At 41.8% G+C, this 26726-nt stretch overlaps 4 protein-coding genes and 1 pseudogene across 8 annotated transcripts; 1 reads left to right on the top strand and 4 right to left on the bottom strand.

Moving 5' to 3' along the window:
- Window positions 1-537: 537 nt before the first annotated feature.
- Window positions 538-4573, bottom strand: LOC133895418 (serine/threonine protein phosphatase 2A 57 kDa regulatory subunit B' theta isoform-like). Of its 2 annotated transcripts, XM_062335720.1 has the most exons (3): window positions 4160-4573; window positions 2799-4073; window positions 538-1470 (listed from the first exon to the last, which is right to left on the bottom strand). In XM_062335720.1, the coding sequence occupies exons 2-3, from the start codon at window positions 4005-4007 to the stop codon at window positions 1144-1146; spliced, it is 1536 nt and encodes a 511-aa protein (XP_062191704.1). In that variant the 5' UTR covers window positions 4008-4073; window positions 4160-4573; the 3' UTR covers window positions 538-1143. The 2 variants fall into 2 exon arrangements, with proteins under 2 accessions (XP_062191704.1, XP_062191703.1); XM_062335719.1 differs by having other exon boundaries at window positions 2799-4573.
- Window positions 4574-6144: 1571 nt separating this feature from the next.
- On the top strand, window positions 6145-9220 carry LOC133896469 (protein NONRESPONDING TO OXYLIPINS 2, mitochondrial-like). Of its 4 annotated transcripts, none has more exons than XM_062337079.1 (3): window positions 6145-6385; window positions 6500-6624; window positions 8948-8988. In XM_062337079.1, exons 1-3 carry the CDS (start codon window positions 6261-6263, stop codon window positions 8971-8973), a joined length of 276 nt encoding a protein of 91 aa, XP_062193063.1. In that variant the 5' UTR covers window positions 6145-6260; the 3' UTR covers window positions 8974-8988. The 4 variants fall into 4 exon arrangements, with proteins under 4 accessions (XP_062193063.1, XP_062193066.1, XP_062193065.1 ...); XM_062337082.1 differs by lacking the exon at window positions 8948-8988 and adding an exon at window positions 8221-8899 and having other exon boundaries at window positions 6154-6385; XM_062337081.1 differs by lacking the exon at window positions 8948-8988 and adding an exon at window positions 7347-7582 and having other exon boundaries at window positions 6159-6385.
- A 395-nt stretch (window positions 9221-9615) lies between these two features.
- LOC133895965 (protein DESIGUAL 2-like) lies at window positions 9616-12705 on the bottom strand (annotated as a pseudogene).
- Window positions 12706-14278: 1573 nt separating this feature from the next.
- Window positions 14279-15503, bottom strand: LOC133895966 (protein DESIGUAL 2-like). Its single transcript, XM_062336486.1, has 3 exons — window positions 15411-15503; window positions 15070-15272; window positions 14279-14459 (listed from the first exon to the last, which is right to left on the bottom strand). Exons 1-3 carry the CDS (start codon window positions 15501-15503, stop codon window positions 14279-14281), a joined length of 477 nt encoding a protein of 158 aa, XP_062192470.1.
- An 8850-nt stretch (window positions 15504-24353) lies between these two features.
- LOC133896468 (protein DESIGUAL 2-like) lies at window positions 24354-26474 on the bottom strand. The gene is made up of 3 exons (XM_062337078.1): window positions 26376-26474; window positions 26096-26295; window positions 24354-24600 (listed from the first exon to the last, which is right to left on the bottom strand). Exons 1-3 carry the CDS (start codon window positions 26472-26474, stop codon window positions 24420-24422), a joined length of 480 nt encoding a protein of 159 aa, XP_062193062.1. The 3' UTR covers window positions 24354-24419.
- Window positions 26475-26726: the final 252 nt, after the last annotated feature.

The following is a 26726-nucleotide window of genomic DNA, read 5'->3' on the forward strand; positions in this document are numbered from 1 at the left end:
GGGAATAATTGACATGTCATATGTGGGATTTCAGGTTGGAGTGAACCTCCTCTGATATCCAATTCAATGGTACTCAAAGCTAAACAATTAAACTAGCATCAGTATACTTTGCCTATCAAATTCTATTTCCATATGATACTTGTTTACACATGTTTTGTTCTTCTGATCTTTGGACCCCAATTCAATGTTTACATATGTTTTCTGGCTATGCATGCGTCTGGCCCAGTGGTTCTCGTCCTTCTTTCACCCCCAAGCTTTGTTCAACTGTGTCCGTTGCAATTCTGGCTGCATCTAGGGCTTCTAGGCACTTCATCACACAAGTTATTTTCCTCTCATCCTTCATCTGTGCCACATTTTACTGAAACTGCATGTAGGTCTCTTCTGATAGGTAAGAGCAAGTGCAACCAGGACCTTGAAGTGCCAATTCTTGTCATTTGCTAATGCTGGTTAGGTATTAATTGAGAAATATCATTTAAAATGCAAATATAATACATTTTTTTAATCAAAACAAAATTGATCTCATGATGCAAGCCAACATTCAGGATACCAAATTTTGATAAAACAGCAAGCAATCAGCATTGCTCATTCCAGATTTCTGTATACATCGACAGAAGCGAACACATGTACACCCAGATTACATATTATCGCAACATGGCTTCAAGTTACAATTCATACATAAAGCATGTTACAGTTCAACAAAATCACCATCAACAAGTGCAAGTGCTACCTCACTTGCTGATCTTTCAAGTGCACCTAACCGTACTCAGATCAGGACACTGAGCTGCAGGCTACACATTAACACGGAGCTCGTGCATCTCAGGAAACCGGGACGGATCATTTGCCTCCTTTCCTTTGTCCTCTGATGACGAAACAAATATTATGATGAGTGGACATACATGGTGTCCAGTGGCAAGATCGCTCAGTAGGCGCCGCACATTCCTTGTCAAATAGCCTCCGTGAAGGCTCCGGGAAGGGGGCCTGGTACTTAAATAAAATAGAATAAAATGTTCGGGGACAGGTAGCAAGAGGCAACCAGCCATCCGTGAGCATTACATCAGCTATCTAATTTGATCCCATGAGAAAGAGCTGGTCATATGCAGTCAGCAAGACTAGACAGAGGAACTCTGCTGATGAACTATAGCCTCAGGAAGATGTACTGCTCCACTGAGTAGATTTTGACAAGGCAACTTCTTCTAGGCGCTTCCATCTAGCCTCACGTTTTGACCTCACGCTAGCTTCTTGAGCTTCATATTCCTCAAACTTCTTGCGGCAATCCTCAAACAATGTGGGGTCATGGTCCATGAATATTTTGCAAACATTTAGACTCAAGCTTTGAACTGCCTGGCTCCAGTGGCCTTTTGTATTTCGTTCTAACGCGGGAACGATTATGGGCAGTATCACCTTGCTGTTCTGCTTGATCAAACCCTCAATATGATCGTTGTTCCATAGAAAGAGAGCTCTCTCCGCCACCTGCAATCAAAAGAAGAAATTATACAACATTTAGCTTCTATAGCAAACAGGTGGAATGGAACCACTAGCAAACATAGCTTGATCTATCACTACTTCTGGAGGGAAAAAAAAACCCAATATGGAATCATCATGTAAAAGATCAAGTAACAGATGGCCATTCTCTAAAGTCACATATTAGCATGCCATGAATCCAAAAGAAGGGGTTTATGAGTTAAAAAAGATACAGAAAAACAGTTTAACTATGATAAGACAAATAAGGAAGCTCAAAATGAGATTTTGGTCATCAAGGGATCAAAGTAAACGGGTTGGTATCTTATAAAAACTCTTGAAACAGGAAAAGGTGGATTGTGACTACTTATTTCCTCAACTGCCTCACTCAGGTAAGGAAAATCATATATTGGGAAGACATGAACTAGCTTGCTCCATATCAGGCCACAAGGTTCATCATTCGACTTTGATATCATAAGTAGTGTAATTTGTTTCAAAGGAATTAAGACTAAGTGGATGATGCACTAAGATGATATGGAATGAAACTAAGTATGTCTATGTTCTGTGTTCTGACATCCTATTTGGAAATGACACAATGCTAGCAGAGAGTTTTAAAATGAGGTGCCACTTGTTGGTAAACCATCATTTAAAATTGGTCGAGTAAATTGTTTGACACAAAATACAATCTTGCATAGATGCTATCTGTAAGCCACAGTTAGATAGCAACACGATGAGATGAAAATGAAGTATGACTTCACAAGAAGATTGGTATCCATATAGCAACCTTGACTTGTTTCAGCAAGCCCCCTTTTCTATAATATTTTATGTCACAAATCATTACTCAACCTTCTCTTAATCATCATAGTTCTTGAGATACTTGAAGCAAGATTATTCTTGTGATATATGGTATAGTATCAATGGCCTAACTCCATAAGAAACGATTAGAAGAATAAATTGGTCCAATTACCATTTGATTGGAAGAGAGAGAAAATGCCTGACTGTTAGAAAATGAATTAATCAGAAATAAATGAAATAGACACTGGACAGAGCTTCTGTACTAGTAGCATTACATCATGTGGAAGTGGCAGGTAAAAAGAGCCTAAAGGTCGATACAACTATTTATGTATCAATATGAACAGAATTACTATGCATGTTACATTTATGAGTGACTTATCGCTTGCCACAGCTCAGTTGACTTGCATTCATAAATGATAGTCACGCCCCATGCAGAAAATGAGCCACAGAATCAATAATAAATTTGAAGATGAGAACTTCCGTGAGCTATTAATAAGTAAATATTCTATATTTACGGTATAGTTGGCACTCCAATCCCTTCTTACCTGAAAGTGAGAACTGCTTAAACAGCGGACGATCTGACGAAAAAGTGGCACCATACACCTCTGGAATTCTGCTGGTTGAGTAGCTTCCAGTACCTCCTCTAACTCACCCAAAAACATCACCTCCTTTGCGCTGTTCGTGATGGGCCAATACTTCAGTAAACCCCTTATGACAATATCAGCAAGCTTGCAATCTTTCTCAACAAACTGAGTGACACAGTATGACAGTTGCTGATGATACATGCTAACGCATTTTGGTTTGTGGAGTGGAATCAGTGCTCGGACTAAAAACAATTTGTGCTCTTCCTTGAGCGGCAAAGCAAAACCATTAATTATACTCCCCAAAATCTCTAACAGCTCTGCAATGCCATTATGCTTTTCTGTCTCGAATATGAACCTGTAGAAGATATTATTAATTGCCTTCCTGATGAATGGCCGATGCACCATGAACTTCCCATATATCCTGTGAAGTATAGTCTTCAAATACTCCCTCTCCCTAGGATCCTCCGAGTCAAAGAGATCAAGAAGCCTGGTAATGAAACCGTGATCAACGTATCTCTTGACCAGCTTCGTGTCCGTTTCAGGTGATTGAATAAATCTTAAGAACAGTTCATACACAATCTGCAAGTGCGGCCATGACGGGTCCATGACAGGCTCTTCCTCCTCCATATCAAACGACTCAAGCAACTTGTTCTCCCTTGGAGAAGGGGTTGGGGCCCGGAACAAGTTTATAGACACCATCTTGATGACCTCCTGCACTACGGGCTCTGGGAATTTCCCGGTGGCTGAGGTGATGTAATCCACCATCTCAAGCAACATTTGCCTCTTGATCTCCTTCTCCTTCACATCCTTTGTCGGGTCTATGAAGTCAAACACCACACAGCACATGGCCAGCTTCCTGACGAACAGACCGGGCTTCTCCAAAGCTGGCACGTCCCGGAAGCTCGGAAGAGTCTCATACCCGGTCGAGGCCGTGAATCCATTACTGACACCGGCACCAGCACTGAAGTTCTTGACAGCGGAATTCTGGCCAGGATTTGTGACCGTGGAGGTATAATTGTTCGGATTGACAATCCTACTAGACATAGTCAAATCTGTCGTGGTTCTTGCATCAGACGTCAGGCTGGGCAGCGACGAGCCAGCTCCGGCCAAATCCTTCTCGCCGGACTTGGCCGCCTTCTTGGGAAGCCGGCCGAAGATTTGCTTAATCATTATGGATTGCCCGAACAAGTCCCCGATCAGAACCGCACTAAAGAAGTCTCCCCAAATCCATATTTTCTTTACCCGATCAAATTAAACACCGTAAGAAGCTGAAAAGAAAATTTCCGCACATACCATGAAACGAAATCGGAGGAAAACCGCACCCTGGGATCAAATCGATGCCTCCGGAGCTGAATCCGTTATCGAGACTCTCCCAAAACCGCGCCTTTCGACGAGAAACGCAATCAGGAACACCGATAAAGAACCGGGCCGGCGGACTCAAAAAGGAAAAGGGGTCGAAAGCTAAAGGGGGAAAAAGGCATGAAAATTGCGGCTTTTCACGAATTCCCGCACGGATTGGCCCGGGGGAGAAGCGAAAGGGTGCGAGATGGACGGATTCCTGCGGAAACCTGTGGGGATTTCGGCGGAATTCGTAGGAGGTGATTCGTTCGTTCGAATCGCTTCTTGGGGCGCGGTGGGAGGAGACAGACAGTAGGTGGGCGAAAGCCAAAATGGGCGAGAAAATTAAAGACGACGACGAGGTGGAGAGAAAAAGAGGTCCTTTTTGGACCAAATCCAAAATCTTGAGAACGGATAGCCTCGGTCGGTCGTAAATATTCTGCGTACAATTCCTTCTGTATTGGTGGTGGCACCAAATATATTCTTCTACACAATTGTTATCTTTTTTCTTTGCAATCTTTTTTAAGTAGTGATGAAATGATTTGATAATTTGTGCCATTGGTTACAGTTAGAGCAACATATTATTATTATAATATTTGGTATGAAGAAACTAGCCATAAGAATTGAGGAACATAAATGTCTTAATAGAGGTAGAATAACAATACTGTAGTGATTTTTGATATTTTATATACTAGAAAGATCGCACCTAACATTCTTAGGAAACACGGTGAATTTTAGCGCATAGGACTGCAGTTAGTTTTACAAAGAAAACTATTCTAGATGAAGATGGTTATTTTGGTACCGTAGTTTGAATACACAAAAACCTTGGCCTTTTATTTTGGTACCGTAGTTTGAATACACAAAAACCTTGGCCTTTTATTTTGGTACCGTTTGTGGGTACCCAAAGGAAATCCAGGCACTATAACAAATGTTGACGAAACTCGTGCTGAGAATCATAGATAGATTAAAATAAAGAAAAAGAAGGAAGCCAGTGATGCCCCACTGACCCGGCTGATAGACCTGTAACAGGTCCAACAAACCACTAGGAGAGAATTGACCAGAGACAGCCACAAGTATATTTGTATTGGGTCGCCATTTTAGGATACTCAAATCAAGTTCCTTGTTCTTCAGCACGAGCATGAGACCAATGATAAATGCACTCTGAAGTCAAAATTCTCTGTCGAAAGAATTCCATTTGTTTCTGATGATTTGTCAGGCGTGTTTGACATAATTCATCATTTCATCACCAAAGAAAAGAAAAGGCACTTGGATAATAGACGGATGGTGAATAGGAGAACTGATTAGCACAGCGAGACAGTGAGTGGAAGGGAAAAGGTGGCAAGAAGTGGTTAGCTAAGCTGCCTCTAGTGTCACTGTTTTTTTTTTTCAAAGTGGAGGCTTACACTCACACAGTTACAAAGGATCTGAACGAGCGCTTTCAAGGTGGATGCGGGGACTCGAACCTAGATCACCCACTAAAAGCTGCCTCTAAGAACCACTCAGTTCGGCAGCTCCCTTATCTCTAGTGTCACTGGTAGGACCAGAAGCAAGTAACAAATATGCTGCAAGAAAGGAATGTCACATTCACCTTCAGGTTCAGGTTCAGGGTAATGTGATAAAGCAAAGGCCGGTGCTGCTGCTCAGCTGCTGTCTGTGCCTGCCTGCCTGCTTGTGCTTGCGCAAGCAACATTTACCTAATCCATTCACTTTACTCAAGCAAATTCCACTGGAACTAGCTCGCTGGGTACTGAAACAAAGCTGTTGGATAATGAAGCAGCAGAGAGAGAGAGAGAAGGGGAGTGATCACGCTTCAGAGTTCAGGCAAAGTGGTTTCTAGAAGTAATACTTGTAGGAAAAAAAGTAGTACTCGTCGGAAAAAATTTCTTTAGATAGTTGTAAACTTGTAATGTCCAAATGGCTATCAGGAAATATTTGGGCCGGCCTCTATGGGCTTGATCGAGTTTGGGCCGGGTTATTATGGGCTTTTGAGCATTTGGGCTTCGCCCGAACTTTTGTGTTCGGGATCGAGTTTGCCCGACGCATTGCCCTGCTTTTCCCGTCGCCGTCCCTCCATCCCAAGAAGCCATGGCGTCCTTCTGCCGCTCCGCCGCCGCCGCCGTCGTGAGGTCGGCCGCGCTCCGGTCGAGGTCCCCGACGGCGAGGCCGTTCCCTGGGACGAGGTCTCCTGTCGCGCCGCCGCGCGTCCGCAGGTCACGCCCAAACCTCCTGAATCCTCTTGTGTATTCTCGCCATCAACTAGGTCTTGCTCCGAGCTACTGCAAATGCCTAAAATGGTGCTCCTTTCTTGACCCGTCCTGCCTCAGGCCCGTTACGGCGGCGGCGCTGGCGAGCGTGGAGTCGTTGATGCCGTTGCACAGCGCGGTGGCGGCCGCGCGGCTGCGGTCGTGCATCGCCGCCGACTCGGCCTGCTGGAGCTGCCTCTCCCAAGGTGACGCCTCTGCATCCTTCTCTGCAATCGTATGTGAAAAGGGCTAGGTTGATTGGTTACATTGCAATTGCTAATTTTGTGTTGTCTGATGTTGAAATTGCCTTAATTCAAGAAAAGAGATGTGTTTAATTCGTTGTCAAACTTTGTTACTGATGAGGTTGGATTGCTGCTTTTCCATGTTGATGAAAACACATTTTGGTGAGAACTCTGGATGTGATATTGTGATATATAATAATATGAAATCAGTGGATTTACAGTACCAGTCTGATGAACTTTGTTAGCCTTCGAGAGTTCTATATTACTTGTTGGCAGTAAATTAGAAACTTAAAACAATCATGTCCGCCTCTCTGTGTGTATGATTTCTATTCACAAAACCGAGGCGACGTATTCTCAAGCACTAGTATTTATCTACTAGTAGGGAATTCAACGATCAAGAATTGTTGTGAAGCCTTTGTCTGATTATATTAATATCTTTCTCCTTCTAAGAATGTCTCTTTTCCCCTCGTATATATGTGTGGCCATTCTAAAATTCTGAAAGGGCCCTTAGAGAAACTGACGGGCTTCAACTTTATGTAGTAAATCCATGCATTGATGTAGATTAGCTAAGTTGGACAATTATAGACTGTTGTAGAAGAGATAATATTTAATTACTGTATTGTTTACTTTGGAGTACATCAATCATCAAGTAATTCTCATAACTATTTTGATAATCATCGTGTTAGGTACGATCAAGCGCATCTGATCGTGGCTAGGGACAAAATGTGAAAGAGAATGGCTCACGTGCTACTGCATCATGATTTAATTTTTCAATATGTTCCGTTTCTTCTGTAAGGAGTAGGCCTGACAGTGTGTCATGATAATACGAAATCAGTGGATTTACAGTACCAGTCTGATGAACTTTGTTAGCCTTTGAGAGTTCTATATTACTTGTTGGCAGTAAATTAGAAACTTAAAACAACCATGTCCGCCTCTCTCTGTGTATGATTTCTATTCACAAAACCAAGGCGACATATTCTCAAGCACTAGTATTTATCTACTACTCCCTTCGTTCAAAAATACAAGGCGTATTTTGTTTTGGCTCGGTCTTCAAAGTTAGACTTTGACCATTGTTTTCTCATAAAATATATAGTTTATAGCTACAAACCCAATATAGTGTGAAAGCGTTTTGAAATATTAATCTAATTGTATAATTTTTATACACTAAATATACTTATAATTTGACTAATTGTTGGTCAAAATATATAAAGTTTGACGTTTTCAAAACAAAATACGCCTTGTATTCTTGAACGGATGGAGTAGTAGGGAATTCAACAATCAAGAATTGTTGTGAAGCCTTTGTCTGATTATTTTTCTCCTTCTAAAAATGTCTTTTTTCCCCTCCTATATATGTGTGGTTATTCTAAAATTCTGAAAGGGCCCTTAGAGAAACTGAAGGGCTTCGACTTTATGTAGCAAATCCATGCATTGATGTAGATTAGCTAAGTTGGACAATTATAGACTGTTGTAGAAGATAATATTAAATTACTATATTGTTTACTTTGGAGTACATCAATCATCAAGTAATTCTCATAACTGTTTTTACAATCATCGTGTTAGGTATGATCAAGCGCATCTGATCATGGCTAGGGACATAACGGCTCACGTGCTACTGCGTCATGATTTAATTTTTCAATATCTTAGCTTTCTTCTGTAAGGAGTAGGCCTGACAGTGTGTCTTGGCAAATTTTGATAAGGGAATTGTAGCAGCAAAAGCACTGCATACCACCATGGGAACTAGTCACTATTGTTCAAATTTAGATTTAAAATTCTATGCAGTAGCAGGGTTATCTTTCGTATCCTGGAAATTGGAATCTGGCAAGCGCATTTTTGTGTGTGTGAAACATTTTTACTTTATGTTCTTAATTGTTCAAGCAGTACGAGAATCAATTTTCTAATAAAATAATGAACTGAGACTCTAAGACCAATTGCATTCAAAGAAAGAATTGATGTACCAGAAAATTTGGTACTCCAGTGATCCTGTTTCCAGTTATTATAGGGTTATGCTGTGGGGTAGAGATCATCGTCTATTTTTGTTGAGTTGTAGTTTGTTATGTCTTGGCTCCTATTATTTGCCCATCATATCAATATGCTTTTTATATTGAGGTTCCTGTTGGTTCCTCATCTCTACCAGATACTAAATTTTGACTTTGCATGATGTTTAGCATGTGATTATGAGCAGCCTGTTTTACAGTATCAGTTTTGTGTTTGTTGTTCTGCCTTTCACACTTTGTTTTTAGAAATTTCAATTTGAAGTTTCATTTGTCTGTTTCTGATTTTCACCAAGGCACCCTCTTCCTGCACCTCTTCTGATCGAGCTCTGTTGTTTTGTTTCGAAAAAAATGCACTAGACTTTGCTCTTCCGCGGTAGGGAAGACTGAAGAAGGTGAACAGTTCGAAACAGCAGCACGGAGTTCTTATCCATCTAGTATTTTTTGTAACTCCTTATTGCTGGATTAAATGAGATCCCATGACTGCAGCTAGATAGAACATGTATCTGGAAGTATCTTGGTCTCAGTTGTTCTTCTGCTATTGATGTGCTTCTGGTGATGATGTTCTATTCATGGTTTTTTGTAGATTGAAATATATTGTTGTTGGTGCTCGCTAGTCTCCAAGATATCTTAAACGGATAACAAAAACTGTTGGAAACATGTTGTCGTGTTGAATTCATCATTTTAACCAACAATCGAATGCATTATTAGATGAACAGTTATTTGCACTGTGAAGATTGATGTTTGGGTAACAAAGAAGAACCCTTTGAACCAGCTGGGGTGCTAGCATCGAAGGAACAGGACATATGTTATCGACGACTTGGTTGGACGGCGACAAAATCCCTGCAGAAGCAGCACTGGTGCAATGAAACAGGTTTCTACGCTAATGCTATTCTGAACTGCACCATGATGATCAGGCTTAGATTATTGGAAGCAGGGAGCAAAATATACAGGCCACAGATGAGTCCTATACAGGAGTAGTATTCATTTTTACAACAGGAGAAATCGTCTCTTTCGTCTGATCAAACATCTTTCGCCATCGGATCACCAGAAAGATGGTGGCAGGATCGTTTGTAGAGTACATTTCAACATACAGCAGCACAGATTAAGGGATGCCAACACAGCCGAAGGGCTAAGCGAACTCCGGCGCTGCCGCGGTGGCCGTGACATAGTAGGCGATGGTGATCACGCTGTGGATGAAGCAAGCTGTGGATGAAGCAAGTGTAGCAGCCGAGGGCCAAGGTGTCGAAGTGGATGAACTAGCATGAAGTCTTTGGCTTGGTATTGGACATGGCCCCAGAGAGCAGCAGCCACGATGCGACAACGAAGACAGTCCTATGGTATCATATAAACAGTGGTATTTAGTAGTCAGATCGACTCTACCATTTGGTCGTTGTATAATCACAAGATGGTTCCGTATCGTGATCAAGGATTCATATTCAGATTTGCAAAAAATAGCTTGCCAGCGGAAAAGACTAGTTTCGCGAATTTGGTACTTTAGACCCTAAATCAAACTGAACCGAAATTTGTTGACGCAAATGGGGATATCTTATCCCCGGTGGAATGGACGAAATTCGCAAAAATTAGCTGAACTTTCAGAGAAATAAATCCTTGATCAAACATGATGGTTTGCTGGGACAAAAGGAACAGCAAGTGTATAAACCAGTAACAAAAAAGATGGATCGTCTCTTGCACAGTATCTATACATTCTTACCACATAAAATTAACGAAGCAGATTCATAATTGCAAAAGAATTAATGTTCCAGACAAGTGAGTTTACCATGAGAGCACTGCCAGTGTCATGTTGATGGATGCACGGATGGAATCCAGCTGAGAGTACATGCATGCGCATATACCCAGGAAGTAGGAGGCTATTGAGTGTGCAAAAAGAAGGAGCACTGCAGCTGCGAGGCCGAGCTGATAAGCTTTGTACACTGGTTCCTTGCAATGAATGAAGAATATGACTCCCACTCTTTTAGCCTGCAGGAAAGATCAACATGCACAAGCGTCAAATGATCACAAAATTATCATACCAGGCACCTTTTGTAGCCTGCAACAATATCAAATACCAATGCAAGAATCACGCATGAAACCGGAGAGAAATGATCATGTATTCAAGACTGAAGAAGGTGAACAGTTCCAAACAGCAGTGCGGAGTTCTTATCCATCTAGTATTTTTTTTTTTTTTGTTACTCCTTGTTGTTGGACTAAATGAGAGCCCGTGACAACAGTTAGATAGAACATGTATCCGGATGTATCTTGGTCTCTGTTGTTCTTTCTTCTAAATTTTACCTTGTTTTCAGCAGCTTGAGCCTGGATCGCCAGCATTCCAGCAGAGAAACTCAGGGCCAAAATCACCACGCACACCCAACCTTTTTGTAGCCATTGTGGCCTGCTACTGTATATCCTATCGGATTTCTGTGAGATGGGACGAGCGACTGTAATCCTCCATACGGAGTAGAATTTATAGAGATGAGGGAGCACGTAATTCTGTGAGATGGGCTTAATTCGACGGTAGGATTTTCAGCGGGGACAGCGGCCACAAACCACGCGAAAAAGGATGTTTTTGACTTTGTAGCAGGGTTAAAAGTTACCGACCGGAGCTCGGTTACCGAGCTCTGGTGGTAACCGAAAATTCACGATAACCGTGGTTACCAGTCAAAAATTTAAAAAAAATCAGAGAAAATTTATTTGGCAAAATTTGAAATTTGGAAAAAAAATCGCGATTTTAGCTGTTCGGTAACCGGTCCAAACCGACCGGTTACCGAGCGGTTTTTGCGATTTATCGAGCGGTTTTCTCGAATTTTCTGTATTATCGGTAACCGCTCAGTTTTCTCGGTAACCGCTCGGTTTTCTCGATTTATCGAGCGATTTTCTCGATTTTCAGTGAAGTTCAACAAAAAATTCAAAAATTATCTCAATCTTCTAAAATCAATAACTAATTCATCTGAGCTTCAAATCAAGTGAAACAAATTTTGTTGGTTTCCTTGTGACATGATCTACATGATAAAATTATTTATACTTATAAAAAAGTTCAAAATTTTCTGTGAGAAATTGTATTTGTTAAACCAAGTTAAATGCATAGTTTACTCTTTGCTAATCAAAAAATCATGAAACTAATTTTGTTAGTCTTCTTACATGATCCTATGTCTTCTAAAAATACATGAACTCATGAATTAGTTATTGTAACATGCATGATTGTGTAAATATGTTGCGACTAGATTAATTCATAATTGACCCATCACACCTCAAAAATTAGTGAAACCACTTTCATTAGCTTATTTATACTATGATTTACATAGGAAAAATAATAGCAGACATGAAAAAGTTAATTACAATGCTGTTTCTTAACATATTCACTTTATGCTTGTGAACTTTGTAAAAATCATAGAGATTTTAATAAAACTCTAAATAAAGTGAAATAAATTTTAAAGATTCTCTTAAAATAAGTTTTACACAAGAAAAATATGTGTTTGCATGTTACACTTTTCCTCAACATGAGTTAATAACTGAGCTACACGCTTTAATTTTTTTTATTTTTTTCAAACTTCCTCCCTATAGAATATGATGCAAACGACATTGTTTTTGAAAAACAATTTCACAGAAGGTCTTAGAATTGTGTCTAGTTTTTTTAAGATTTTTTTTAAAATTTTTATTTTTTTAAATTTTTTGAATTAAAATTTCGGTTACTGTTCGGTTTCTAAAACCGGATCGGACCGAGAAGTTCGGTAACCATGATTTTTGGATCGAGAAGATCGGTAACCATGATTTTTGGACGATTACCCACGCCTTTGTGAACCGTGCTTTGCAGTGCACCGTGAACCGAGCATTCTAATATGCGCGCTGTGATGTGATGGATACAAACGGAAATAAAGGACTTGCGGCGCCGGTAGGCGCTTGTACAGTCCAAGAATAAAAGGACCACGGAGAAAGAGAGATCGATTAACCACCTGACTCCCCAAGCAGACCCCATATGCACCATCCGATTGCCATCGGACGTCAGCCACGACGGGTACGGGATGTTGCCGCCCTCCGCATTTGCTTTCTTCATCATGCTTCGCGGGCCATGGCGTCTATTTTTCTTGTTGATCCATCTAAATAAGAACGACACACCAGGTAGCTAGTAAATTCAACAAGATGATATCTTCTTCGAAGACATTTCGATCGTTACAATGCATACATCCTCACTACAAAACTTTTTTGGGGGCAACAAGTAAAAGATCAACAGTTCAGAGTTGCGAGGAGCATGGAGCTTGAAATGGACAGAGACATATCATCTTCAGTTGATGAAAGGGGGGGGGGGGGGGACACGCAATCGGCACTCAGATTCTGATACACGAGCGAAAAAGTTGTTTTTTTCTTGATGCCTTTCGCATGGAGGATTCTTCCGCCGGCGTCGACTCTAGTGGGCCACCAAAGGAGGTTGGGATGGCATAAATGGCCAAATGCTATCCCATCACCAGCAACACAAAAGGTGGATGCATTCCTATATGACCTTGAAAGTTGCTTACCACAAGTACAACTGAGCATCTCAATCAAACCACTCAGACTCACTGAAGTTGCGGACAAGGACAAAAGGCCATAGAATGGTTGGAAATCGGGACATAGCCACAAGCTTCTGTACTATAATTAATTCAATAAGCCACAAGATAACAGAATTGTTGGATATTGGGACAATAAGCCACAAGATTGTAAAGAAAATTTGGTACTCCAGTGATTCTGCTTCCAGTTATTATAGGGTTATGCTGTGGGGTAGAGATCATCTTCCATTTTTGTTGAGTTGTAGTTTGTTATGTCTTGGCTCATACTGTTTGCCCACCATATCAATATGGTTTTTATATTGAGGTTCATGTTGGTTGCTCATCTCTACCAGATACTAAATTTCGACTTTGCATTTAATTATGAGCAGCCTGTTTTAGAGTATCAATTTTGTGTTTGTCATTCTGCCTTTCACACTTTGTTTTTAGAAATTTCAATTTGAAATTTCATTTGCCTGTTTCTGATTTTTCACCAAGGCACCCTCTTCCTGCACCTCTTCTGATCGAGCTCTGTTGTTTTGTTTCGAAACAATGCACTAGACTTTGCTCTTCCGCGGTAGTGAAGACTGAAGAAGGCGAACAGTTCCAACAGCAGTGCGGAGTTCTTATCCATCTAGTATTTTTTTTGTTACTCCTTATTGCTGGACTAAATGAGATCCCATGACTGCAGCTAGATAGAACATGTATCTGGAAGTATCTTGGTCTCAGTTGTTCTTTCTGCTATTGACGTGCTTCATCATTTTAATCAACAATATAATGCATTATTAGATGAAGAACAGTCATTTGCGCTGTTACGATTGATGTTCTGGTGATGATGTTCTATGCATGGTTATTGTAGATTGAAATATATTGTAGTTGGTGCTCGCTATAGTCCCCAGGATATCTTAAAACGGATAACAAAAACTGTTGGAAACATGTTGTCGTGTTCAATTTCATCATTTTAACCAACAATCAAATGCATCAGTAGATGAAGAACAATCATTTGCACTGTGAAGATTGATGTTTGGGTAACAAAGAAGAATCCTTTGAACCAGCTGGGGTGCTACCGTGGTAGCATCAGATGAACAGGGCATAATGCTATCCGAGGGGCTAGGCAAACTCCGGCGCTGCCGCTGTGGCCGTGACATAGTAGGCGATGGTGATGACGGCGTGGATGAAGCAGGTGTTGCCGCCGACGGCCAAGGTGTCAAAGTGGATGAACCAGCATGAATTCTTGGTATTGGACATGGCCCCAGCGAGCAGCAGCCAGAATGCGACACCGAAGACCATCCTATTGTGTCATAGAATAGTGCTATTAAGTAGTTAGATCAATTCTACCATTTGGTCGTTGTATAATCAAAAGATGACTTCGTGAAATTTGCAAAATTTAGCTGAAATTTAAGAGAAACAAATCCTTAAGATGTGTTTGGTAATCTAAATTCTCCTAAAAACATTTCAATTCTAGATTCTCACTGAAAATATTTCTTTGGTGAATCAGAATTACCTCTGAAATCCATTTAGCTACCTATCAAAACTGAAAAAGAGGATGATGATGTAATTGATTATTTTGCCCTTATATTGTTGTGGTGTTTATTTGTAATAATGACATCTGAAATGAGTGCTTATGAAATGCATGCTTCTAAGATGATTTGCACCAAAATTGTAATTAATATCTTACAATCCCAAAATTCATTTGTACCAAAAAATTCTAAAATAAATTTATTTCGTGGGTTGTTATTCTTTTGGTCCGAGGCCTATTTTCAAACTCATTGTCCATGGACTAGCCAACTTGGCTTGCCCACTCTGTACATGGCCTGCTCAACTTGGCTCCACTACTTAATAAGATTATGAAGTGGAGTCATAATTGCAAAAGAACTAATGTTACAGACAAGCGAGTTTACCATGAAAACACTGCCAATTTCCTGTTGATGGATGCACGGATGGAGTCCATGTCCTGCCGAGAGTAGTAGATGCATCCGCAGCCAGTCAGGAAATAGGGAATTGCGTGTGCAACAAAAAGGAACGCTGCGGCTGCGAGGCCGAGATGGTAAGCTCTGTAGACTGGATCCTTACAGCGAAGGAACATGACTGCTACTCTTTTAGCCTACAACAAGATCAAATACCAATACCAATGCAAGAAAGACGCGTGAAGAATTAAAGAACATACAATTAGCGAAATGTTTCAATTTGAAAAGGCCTTCATGAAACCGGAGCGAAATGAACCTGTCTTCAAATTTCGTACCTTGTTCTCAACAGCTTGAGCCTGGATTGCCAGCATTCCAGCACAGAAATCCAGGGCCAGGATCGCCATGCACAGCCGACCTTTTGTAGCCATTGTAGCCTGCTACTCTATGTCCCTACAGCGATATATGAGCGTGCGATAAATGAGCGTGGTATATATAGAAGGATTCACTGCCTGTCTCTATCAGACCCCTTTGTCTCTATCTGCGTGGAGTACAGATCCCTCGGTCCCTTCCCCTGAAAGACTAAACTGAGCTCTGTTGTTTATTGAGTCAGAATTCGCTACCCCACAACATAAGACGCGCGGGTTACGTGCGTGGGGTGGGGTACCAGATCCCTTTGTCTCGTCTCCCGTATGACTTGTTTAGTGCGAATATATGAGTATATATATCAATATTTTATAGGGAAAAGAGTTAGAGTACAATAACAAGACTTCAAGACATATGATATTACAAAGTAGTGCCTGCAGCAAAATAGATAAACAAGTACTAATCATGTGAACTCTAGCAACTGAAACTGAACAGGAAGGACAGGAATTAAACAACATTATTCTCAGATTTATTTTGCAACACTTGGCTCCAGATCTCATAGAACCTGCTCCCTAAACATTGCAAAATTGCATATCACTAATTGAGTTAAGTCTAAGTCTCAACTAGCTTCAGAACATGTATATATATATATATCATCAAAGTCAGGACAGACATAAATAGTGCTGATGTTCTTATGAAAATCAGACCTTCAAAAGAGATACAATCAGATCATACCATCTACATAACAGTACCACCTTCATCAATATACTGAACAATCATTTCAGAGGGACCATGGACCAGCTATAGCCATAAGGATGATCTGAAGCAACATATCAGAGACCATATACCAGATATAGCAATGAGAATGGTCTGAGCAAACAGCAGCACTGAATTAAGAAGGCATATACAAGTCTGAAGCTACTTTACTTAGACTACACCACAATTTCAATGCAAGTGATCATCACAGAACTAGAATTCCAAGCCTCTGAACAGATCAAAGAAGAAATAGAGATACTCACAGAGAGATGCAATCAAAAGCCTGAATGACAGAGGCTAGGCACGGCTCATCGGCCGCTGTCCCAGAAAACCTATCACCTGCCGTAGCCGGTAGTGAGAGGAGACCGGAAATACAAAGCCCTACCACACTGCGACGGCACGTGTGGGCAAACCTCGGCACTGCAGCTCAGAATACCACCAGTTCTTTCTTCCCAGCACCAACCGCACCGGCCACAGCCCGACAATCCGCTCGAGCTCAAATGCTCAGTGCATGGCCAAGAAGAAAACACAAAAGATGGAAGGGAAAACAAAAGATGAGAGTCAATCTCAAGATCTAAGCCTCTATTGGAGAAAGGAGGAGATAGATATAGGGGTTCAGAGGAGCACGAACATCCCAGGGATGAGAACCCCTTCCGATCCAGCCACGCTTCCCTCCAGCCGAGCGATCCCATTCGGATCTGGCGGCCAACGGCAGCAGGCGAACCTCAAGGACCACAAATCCCGCAGGACTCGGAGCGGAGGTTGCCGCCGCCGCCAGTGCTCATCGCCCGAGCTGCCCTTATCTCTTCCCCCTTATCTTTTTCTTTTTTCTTTTCCCTCCCGAAACCCTAGCATCCAGTATATATATGAAGGACATGCGGGCCAGGGCCGAAAAGAAAAAAAAGGCTGGGCCACGCAGCAGAACTGGAGGCCCAAACTGAGATTTCTCACATTAAAATTTCCATAAAAATGCCACATTCCCCACCAAATTTTAATGTTGGAAGTATCCGGTTTCATATACAGGATTTCAGAAAAATGTACCTTTTGGGTTTGAACACAATCCTTAGTCACATAGATATTGACTCAAACAGACAGAGGAGGATTACACCTTGATCCTCTATCTTGGAGTAAGAGCTTCCACCCATGTAACACCCTGTACTAGGCTGCTTAGCCTTTAGTTTTCGGGTTGGACGTTATGGTCATGTCCGAGTACCTTTATTCATAAGTGTCATTTAGAGAAGTACCCACCTTCTCTATTGTTGCGACCACACAACCACACTTATAAAGGTGAATTCTCCTAGATGTCCTGTAGGACGACATCTGATGCTCTTGGGCATCGAATTCATTAAGAGCCAGCGGCTCACCCTCTCCTACAGAAGAGCAAAGCAGCAAATAGGATCAATTTGCTCTCATATTCACACAGCTTGTTTTCCTAGAGCCTAGTTCACGGGATCTCCGATCTCCTAGGATAGGTTACTACCGGCGTGAACACTATCAGTGGGTAATAAACCCATTCCTCTTGATGCTGCTTGAATGACTGTTCTAGCCATTCCTTTTGTGAAAGGATCAGCAAGATTCTTTTCAGACTGAATATAATCCACTACGATTATACCCGTCTCTAGTGCATACCTTAGCGACTTGAGTCGCCATTTTATATGCTTCGAAGACTTCATATTATCTTTCCTACTTTTGATCTTAACCAGAACGATTTGGTTATCGCAGTAGGTGAGAACAGCTGGAATTGGCTTGTCCAGAAAAGGTAGGTCAGAAAGGAGTTCTCTAATCCATTCTGCCGCTACGGCTGTTGAGTCTAGCACCACTAGCTCAGCCTCCATCGTGGAGCGAGTTAGGATGGTCTGCTTGGATGACCTCCAAGATACTGCTCCGCCTGCTAGAGTGAAAACATATCCACTTGTAGCTTTCATATCGTCTGAATCACTGATCCAGTTGGAATCACTGAATCCTTCTATGACTGCAGGATGGCCAGAATAGTGGATCGCAAGGTTCTTTGTTCCCTTCAGAAACTTGAGAATCCTCTCCAGTGCTATCCAATGATCATCTCCAGGGTTGGACGTATAACGACTCAACCTGCATACAGCATACGAGATGTCTGGCCTAGTTGCACTGGCCAAGTACATGAGGGAACCTATCACCTGTGAATACTTTAACTGGTCTTTTCCACGGCCTATATTTTTCTTCAGCTTGGCATTTGGATCATAGGGCGTGGCCACATGCTTACAGTCTATCATACCGAAACGTACAAGCACTTTGTCCACGTAATGAGACTGACTAAGAGTTATCCCATTCTCGCCCTTAAGAAGCTTGATGTTTAGAATTATATTAGCTTATCCCAGATCCTTCATATCGAAGTTCTGAGATAGGAAGGATTTAGTTTGGTTAATCATTTCCAGGTCTGTCCCAAACAGCAATATGTTATCCACATATAAACACAGAATAACACCTCGACCCCCACCATAGCGATAGTACATGCACTTATCGGCTTCATTTACACAGAAGCCGACTGAAGTTAGTGTAGCATCAAACTTTTCATGCCATTGTTTAGGGGCCTGTTTGAGACCATACAGAGATTTGACTAGCCTGCACACTTTACGCTCTTGTCCTGTTACCACAAAACCCTCTGACTGATGCATATAAATCTCCTCATCCAGCTCTCCATTGAGGAAAGCGGTCTTGACATCCATCTGATGCACAAGGAGATTATGCGAGGCTGCCAGTGCTAAGAGCACATGGATAGTGGGTAACCTGGCCACAGGAGAATATATATCGAAATAGTCTTCTCCTTCCTTTTGCGTGTAGCCCTTAGCCACTAATCGGGCCTTGTACTTTTCTATAGTACCATTGGGTCTGCGCTTTCTTTTGAAGATCCATTTACAGCCGACCGGCTTGCAGTCAATTGGGAGGTCTGCTAAGTCCCAGGTCCCTTTAGTGATAATCGAATCTATTTCACTACGGACTGCTTCCTTTCAGTACTCTGCTTCTGGAGAAGCATATGCCTCTGAAAGGTTTCGTGGTTCATCATCCACAACATAGGTGACAAAATCATCTCCCAATGATTTCCCAGTTCTTTGCCTCTTGCTCCTCCTAAGTTCCAGATCTGGAACCGTGTTCTCAGCACTCTGAGGAACATGGCCATCAACTAAGAGATCATGGGAAACAGTCTCCTTCACTCGCATAGGAAAGATGTGTTCAAAGAATGTCACATCCCGAGACTCCATTATCGAGTTAACGGCAATGTATGAGACCTCAGAATGGATCACTAGAAATCTATAGGCTGTGCTCTGGTGTGCATACCCTAGGAAGATACAGTCGATAGTCTTTGGTCCTAATTTCCTTTTCTTCGGCAGGGGAACATGAACTTTAGCTAAACAGCCCCATGTGCGAAGATAGGTCAGATTCGGTTTCCTCCCCTTCCATTCTTCATAAGGAGTTACCTCGCGATTCCAAGGAGCGACCCTGTTCAGGACATAGTTAACTGTGAGGACAGCCTCACCCCACCATAAGTTAGCCATACCAGAACTTTGTAGCAAGGTGTTTACCAAGTCACAAATTGTTCGGTTCTTTCTTTCGGCTACTCCGTTGGCCTGTGGTGAGTATGATGGTGTAAATTCATGGATTATACCACTTTCTTCATAGAATTCGGAGAAATCCCTGGGAATATATTCCCCACCTCTGTCAAACCTCAGTCTATTTATTGTCTTCCCCAGCTGGTTTTCCACCTCAGCCTTATAGATTTTGAAGTATTCTAATGCTTCATCCCTTGTTCTCAGCAAATAGATATAGCAGAACCTAGTGGCATCATCTATGAGAGTAAAGAAGTACCTCTTGCCACCCTTGATTAATATTTCATTCATCTCACAAAGGTCAGAATGGATCAGCTCAAGTGGCGAGGTGCTTCTCCCCTCGACCGTGTGAAACGGTTTGCGGGGCTGCTTAGCTTGCACACACACCTCGCATTTATGACTCTTATCATATTTATATAAAGGAATAATATCCATCTTACTCAGACGCACAATTGCTTCATTATTAACATGACATAAGCGAGAATGCCAAATATCAATGTTCTTATTAGAATATGAAGAATAGAAAATATTCGCAGAGCTATCAAGAATAGAAATGCGGAACATGCTTCCGTAGTCATAGCCTTTTCCTACAAACGATCCGCACTTGGTCATCACTACTTTATTTGACTCGAAGACTAACTTAACTCCTTGCCGGCACAGCATCGATCCACTGAGTAGATTGCGGGTCATAGCAGGCACAAATAGTACGTCCTTTAGGACAAGAGTTTTGCCGGAAGTTAGCTTCAGGCTCACTTGTCCTACTCCGCGCACTGCTGCCGAGACCCCGTTCCCCATCAGAACGGATCCACCATCTGTGCCCTGGAGAGAAGTAAAACATGTCTGGTCAGCACAAATATGCCTTGTAGTACCTGTATCAACCCACCAACTAACTAGTGAATTTGCCATAAAGGCCTCAGGTACATACCCACTAGTGGAGTCGCCTTTGCCGGAAACATCGGCTGTTGCAACTGCCACATGCACTTGGGCTTTGGCAACCTTTTGCTGGTCAGGTGTCGGTCCCTTGCCTTTGCGGTCGCAGCATCTATTGACTTTGTGATCCAACCCACCGCAGACGTAGCAGACAATCTCAGGCTTTTTCTTCTTTTTCATAACATTAATCTTCAGTCCGGAATAACCAGGCTTGGCCTTTTCTTTCTTCACATTCTTCCCAGTATGGTTCTTGTGCTCGACAAGGTTAGCTTGAGCGGGCGCCTTTACCCCACCATAGCCTGCCTTTGACTTCTCTTCGACATTTATAGCAGCAATGAGCTCATTAAGCGGCAACCACTGCTTTAAGTGTCGACGTGCAGTGATGAAGTCACGCCAAGAAGTGGGCAGCTTGGCCAGTATGGCATTGACCTGAAAGTTCTCAGGGAGGAGACAGCCGTACTGGCCTAAGTCCCGCACGATCAGCTGTAACTCGTGTATTTGTTCCATGACTGATCTGCCATCTCCCATGCGAAAGTTCAGATAGCTTGCCACCATAAAGGACTCGTTGCCATTGTCGCTTTCTGCATACTTGTCATTCAGCTCCATCCACACCTTCCGCGCTTCCCTGAAGCCCACATAGATATCAAATAGTCTGTTTGACAGGACGGCCAAGAGACGTGCCAGGGCTGAGGCATTCGCCTTCTCCCAACGGGCCCTTAACGCGTCGAGACGCGTTCTTTCGACCTCGTCTAGCACGGCTTCCCCTTGAGGGGCGGGCGGCTCTTCAGTGAGAACCCAGAACAATCCGAGCTCCATTAACCACAGCCTCGTCCGGGCTTGTCAGCGCTTGAAGTCAGTCCCATCAAAGCTCTCGGGCTTGATTGCATCCGAGGATGACGGAGGGAGACTAGAGGAGGAGGAACTAGCCATTACTGAAGCACTAATAGGTTTTCTGGATTGTTGAGTATAGTGCGAATATATGAGTATATATATCAATATTCCATAGAGGAAAGAGCTAGAGTACAATAACAAGACTCTAAGACACATGATATCACAAAGTAGTGACTGTAGCAAAACAGATAAGCAAGTACTAATCATGTGAACTCTAGCAACTGAAACTGAACAGGAAGGACATGAATTAAACAACATTGTTCTCAGATTTATTTTGCAACACTTGGCTCCAGGTCTCATAGAACCTGCTCCCTAAACATTGCAAAATTGCACATCACCAATTGAGTTAAGTCTAAGTCTCAACTAGCTTCAGGACATGTATATATATATCATCAAAGTCAGGACAGACATAAACAGTGCTGCTGTTCTTATGAAAATCAGACCTTCAGAAGAGATACAATCAGATCATACCATCTACATAACAGTACCACCTTCATCAATATACTAAACAATCATTTCAGAGGGACCATGGACCAGCAATAGCCATATGGATGATCTGAAGCAACATATCAGAGACCATATACCAGATATAACAATGAGAATGGTCTGAGCAAACAGCAGCACTGAATTAAGAAGGCATGTACAAGTCTAAAGCTACTTTACTTAGACTACACCACAATTTCAATGCAAGTGATCATCACAGAACTAGAATTCCAAGCCTCTGAACAGATCAAAGAAGAAATAGAGATACTCACAGAGAGATGCAATCAAAAGCCTGAATGACAGAGGCTAGGCACGGCTCATCGGCCGCTGTCCCAGAAAACCTATCACCTGCCGTAGCCGGTAGTGAGAGGAGACCGGAGATACAAAGCCCTACCACACTACGACACCACGTGTGGGCAAACCTCGGCACTGCAGCTCAGAATACCACCAGTTCTTTCTTCCCAGCACCAACCGCACCGGCCACAGCCCGACAATCCGCTCGAGCTCAAATGCTCAGTGCACGGCCAAGAAGAAAACACAAAAGATGGAAGGGAAAACAAAAGATGGAAGGGAAAACAAAAGATGTGAGTCAATCTCAAGATCTGAGCCTCTATTAGAGAAAGGAGGAGATAGATATAGGGGTTCAGAGGAGCACGAACATCCCAGGGATGAGAACCCCTTCCGATCCAGCCGCGCTTCCCTCCAGCCGAACGATCCCATTCGGATCTGGCAGCCAACGGCAGCAGGCAAACCTCAAGGACTACAAATCCCGCAGGACTCGGAGCGAAGGTTGCCGCCGCCACCAACGCTCATCGCCCGAGCTGCCCTTATCTCTTCCCCCTTATCTTTTTCTTTTTTCTTTTCCCTCCCGAAACCCTAGCATCTAGTATATATATGAAGAACATGTGGGCCAAGGCCGAAAAGAAAAAAAAGGCTGGGCTACGCAGCAGAACTGGAGGCCCAAACTGAGATTTCTCACATTAAAATTTCCATAAAAATGCCACATGACTAAACTGAGCTCTGTTGTTTATTGAGTCAGAATTCGCTACCCCACAACTCAAGACGCGCAGAGACGCGCGGGTTACATCAGCGCGCACCCAAATTCTTTGATTCACAACAAAGCGGGACGCGGGCCGTCCAGTGCGGATGAAATAGCCATAGGATTTCTGTGAGATGAGATTTAGCTACGGAAGAGAAATGTCAGATGAAACGTGACTCTTGTCCCTCGTGGCTTGTCTAGCATAGCAACATAATAGGTGAGGATCACAAAGTCATAACTTGAAGTGGACATACCAACGCAAGAGGAGGAGGGAAGTTTCTTTTTTCATCAACGCTCCTTAGAATTATTTTTTGTTACATAATTATCGTACCACTAAATTTCTCGCAACAATGTAGTTCTTCGTGCGGATTGTTCACGCTCAAATTCATAAAATGCTGGACAAGATTCAGTCTACACCCTATATTTACACAAGTATATTTTACTAGAATACTTTATTATCATTGAAACTCATTCCATAGCAATGCAGTGTTCGTAACACTTATTCCACGTTCAACCTTTGCAGGAGGATATAATCAACTTCACACTTAAACTAGCGGCCATTTTGATGCATTCTCCCCTTAACAAGGTAGAAGAGCAGTGCGGAGTTCTTATCCATCTAGTATTTTGTTTGTTACTCCTTATTGCTGGACTAAATGAGATCCCATGACTGCAGCTAGAGAGAACATGTATCTGGAAGTATCTTGGTCTCAGTTGTTCTTGCTGCTATGTGCTTCATCATTTTAACCAACAATATAATGCATTATTAGACGAAGAATTGTCATTTGCGCTGTTAAGATTGATGTTCTGGTGATGATGTTCTATGCATGGTTATTGTAGATTGAATTATATTGTTGTTGGTGCTCGCTGCAGTCCCCAAGATATCTTAAATGGATAACGAAAACTGTTGGAAACATCGGAAATTCTTCAAGTACGACCGGTCCTTCCGACTGGCGTACGACCCAGCACACCCCGCTGGTCGCAAATAGCATCGCCCTGGAAATATGGTGTCGTGTTCAATTTCATCATTTTAACCAACAATCGAATGCATCACTACATGAAGAACAATCATTTGCACTGTGAAGCTTGATGTTTGGGTAACAAAGAAGAATCCTTTGAACCAGCTGGGGTGATACCGTGCTAGCATCGGAGGAACAGGACATATGTTGTGGACGACGACGAAATCCCAGTGACGCAATGCAACAGGTATCTACGCTAATGCAAATGATGGTGGCAGGATCGTTTATGGAGTACATTTCAACATACAGCAGCACAGATGAAGGGACGCCAACACAGCCGAGGGGCTAAGCAAACTCCGGCGCTGCCGCGGTGGCCGTGACATAGTAGGCGATGGTGATGACGGCGTGGATGAAGCAGGTGTTGCCGCCGACGACCAAGGTGTCAAAATGGATGAACCAGCATGATGTCTTGGTATTGGACATGGCCCCAACGAGCAGCAGCCAGAATGCGACACCGAAGACCATCCTATTGTATCATAGAATAGTGCTATTTAGTAGTCAGATCAATTCTACCATTTAGTCGTTGTTGTATAATCAAAAGATGACTTCGTGAAATTCACAAAATTTAGCTGAAATTTCAGACAAATAAATCCTTAGGGTGCGTTTGGTAGGGATTTAGATTTTTCTAGAAACGTTTTAGTTCCAGATTATTCCTGTAAATATTTCTCTATTAAATTAGAATCATATCTGAAACTCATTTGGCTAGCTGTTTAAATTGAAAGAGAGGATGATGATACAATTGATCATTTTGCTCTAATGTTGTTATAGTGTTTGTTTGTTTTATGGAAAAAATGCACCCCCTAAAAGTCACTTGGATTTTGAATTTTCCCCCTAAAAGTTGTTTTGTTGCCAAAAAAACCCCAAAGGTTTGGTTTTGTTGCAAAAACACCTCCAAAAATTCAAAAAAAATTAAAAAATCACAAAAAATCTTAAAAAAACTAGTGAAAATTATAAGACCTTTTGTGAAATTTGTTTTCAAAATAATATCCTTTGCATCATATTTTATGGAGAGTAAGTTTAAAAAAAAAAAGAAAAACGTGCAGCTCATTTATTAATTCGAGTTAAATGCATAGTTAATTATTGAATAATCCAAAAATCATGAAACAAATTTTTTTAGTCTTCTTACATGATCCTCTCTCTTGTAAAAATACATGAAATCTTAAAATAGTTATTGTAACATGCATGATTGAGTAAATGTGTTGCAGATAGATTAATTCATAACTAATCTATAATACCCCTAAAATTAGTGAAACTACTTTTATTAGTTTACTTAAAAAATTATTTGTGTAGGAAAAATAATGGTATATGTGAAAAGTTAAATAACATGAGTTAATAAATGAGTTGCACATTTTTCTTTTTTTCCAAACTTCCTCTCCATGAAATATGATGTAAAGGATATTATTTTTGAAAAAAAATTCACAGAAGGTCTTAGAATTATCTCTATTTTTTTAGAATTTTTTTGCGATTTGTTTTATTTTTTGAATTTTTGAGGGGGTTTTTCAACAAAGTCAAACTTTTGAGGGTTTTTTTTGCAACAAAACAACTTTTGGGGGGAAAGTCAAAATCCAAGTGACTTTTGGAGGGGGGGTTTGCATTTTTCCCTTGTTTTATTTGTAATAACAACATTTGAAATGAGTGCTCATGAAATACATGCTTCCGACGTGATTTTCACCCATATTTCAGTTAATATCTTACAATTCCAAAATTCATTTGTACCAAAAATTCTAAAATAAATTTATTTCGTGGGTTATTCTTCTGGTCCTAGGCCTATTGGACTAGCCAACTTGGCTTGCTGACTCTGTATAAAAGGGGAGGGAGAGGAGAGAGAAAAGGGGATGGAGAGGAGCACAGAGAAATAAATCAGAAATAGTTTGTACATATTTACGACGATACTACTTAATAAAATTACGGAGTAGATTCGTAATTGCAAAAGAACCAATGTTCCACACAAGCGACTTTACCATGAGAGCACTGCCAGTTTCCTGTTGATGGATGCACCGATGGAATCCAATTCAGAGTAGTAGATCCATCCGAAGCAGTTAAGTGGCCAATAAGCAGTTAAGTGGGCAATAAGCAGTAACGCTGCGGCCACGAGGCCGAGCACATAAGCTGTGTACGCTGGTTCTTTACAGCGGCCGAAGATGGCTGATACTCTTTTAACCTACAACAAGATGAAATAACAATGTATGAAAAGCCCTTCATGAAACCGGAGGGAAATGATCATGTCTTGAAATTTATAACCTTGTTTTCCGCAGCTTGAGCTTGGATCGCCAGGATCCCAGCAGTGAAATCCAGGGCGAACATCACCATGCCCACCCAAATGGCAGCCACTTTAGCCATTGTAGCCTGAAATGAGACGAGCAACGGGAGAAATATGTGCTAAAGTGGCCTTTGTAGAAGAACACGTAGTTGAGGGATTGACAGTGAACACGTAGAAGGGCCAGGCTTTATAGCCCAGTAATGACTCGTGCAAAAGGGCCGCAAGGGCAGACAACTGACACGACACCGTAAAAGAATCAGGAAAAGAATCATCTCATCTTACTTTCAATATGCATGAAAAGTGGAATATATAGATGGAATTGATAAGCATCT

The sequence above is a fragment of the Phragmites australis genome, chromosome 16 (assembly GCF_958298935.1).
Source record: "Phragmites australis chromosome 16, lpPhrAust1.1, whole genome shotgun sequence".
In the NCBI taxonomy this organism is placed as follows: Eukaryota; Viridiplantae; Streptophyta; class Magnoliopsida; order Poales; family Poaceae; genus Phragmites; species Phragmites australis.

Coding starts and splice junctions, on each gene's coding strand:
- LOC133895418 (XM_062335720.1), bottom strand. CDS start 4,007: ATGATTAAGCAAATCTTCGGCCGGCTTCCCAAGAAGGCGGCCAAGTCC. Junction 1,471..2,798: donor TAAGCAGTTCTCACTTTCAG/GTAAGAAGGGAT, acceptor TTTTGATTGCAG/GTGGCGGAGAGAGCTCTCTT.
- LOC133896469 (XM_062337079.1), top strand. CDS start 6,261: ATGGCGTCCTTCTGCCGCTCCGCCGCCGCCGCCGTCGTGAGGTCGGCC. Junction 6,386..6,499: donor GCGCCGCCGCGCGTCCGCAG/GTCACGCCCAAA, acceptor GTCCTGCCTCAG/GCCCGTTACGGCGGCGGCGC. Junction 6,625..8,947: donor CTGGAGCTGCCTCTCCCAAG/GTGACGCCTCTG, acceptor ATTTTCACCAAG/GCACCCTCTTCCTGCACCTC.
- LOC133895966 (XM_062336486.1), bottom strand. CDS start 15,503: ATGGCTACAAAAGGTCGGCTGTGCATGGCGATCCTGGCCCTGGATTTC. Junction 15,273..15,410: donor CTCAAGCTGTTGAGAACAAG/GTACGAAATTTG, acceptor ATCTTGTTGTAG/GCTAAAAGAGTAGCAGTCAT. Junction 14,460..15,069: donor AAATTGGCAGTGTTTTCATG/GTAAACTCGCTT, acceptor ATGACACAATAG/GATGGTCTTCGGTGTCGCAT.
- LOC133896468 (XM_062337078.1), bottom strand. CDS start 26,474: ATGGCTAAAGTGGCTGCCATTTGGGTGGGCATGGTGATGTTCGCCCTG. Junction 26,296..26,375: donor CTCAAGCTGCGGAAAACAAG/GTTATAAATTTC, acceptor ATCTTGTTGTAG/GTTAAAAGAGTATCAGCCAT. Junction 24,601..26,095: donor AAACTGGCAGTGCTCTCATG/GTAAAGTCGCTT, acceptor ATGATACAATAG/GATGGTCTTCGGTGTCGCAT.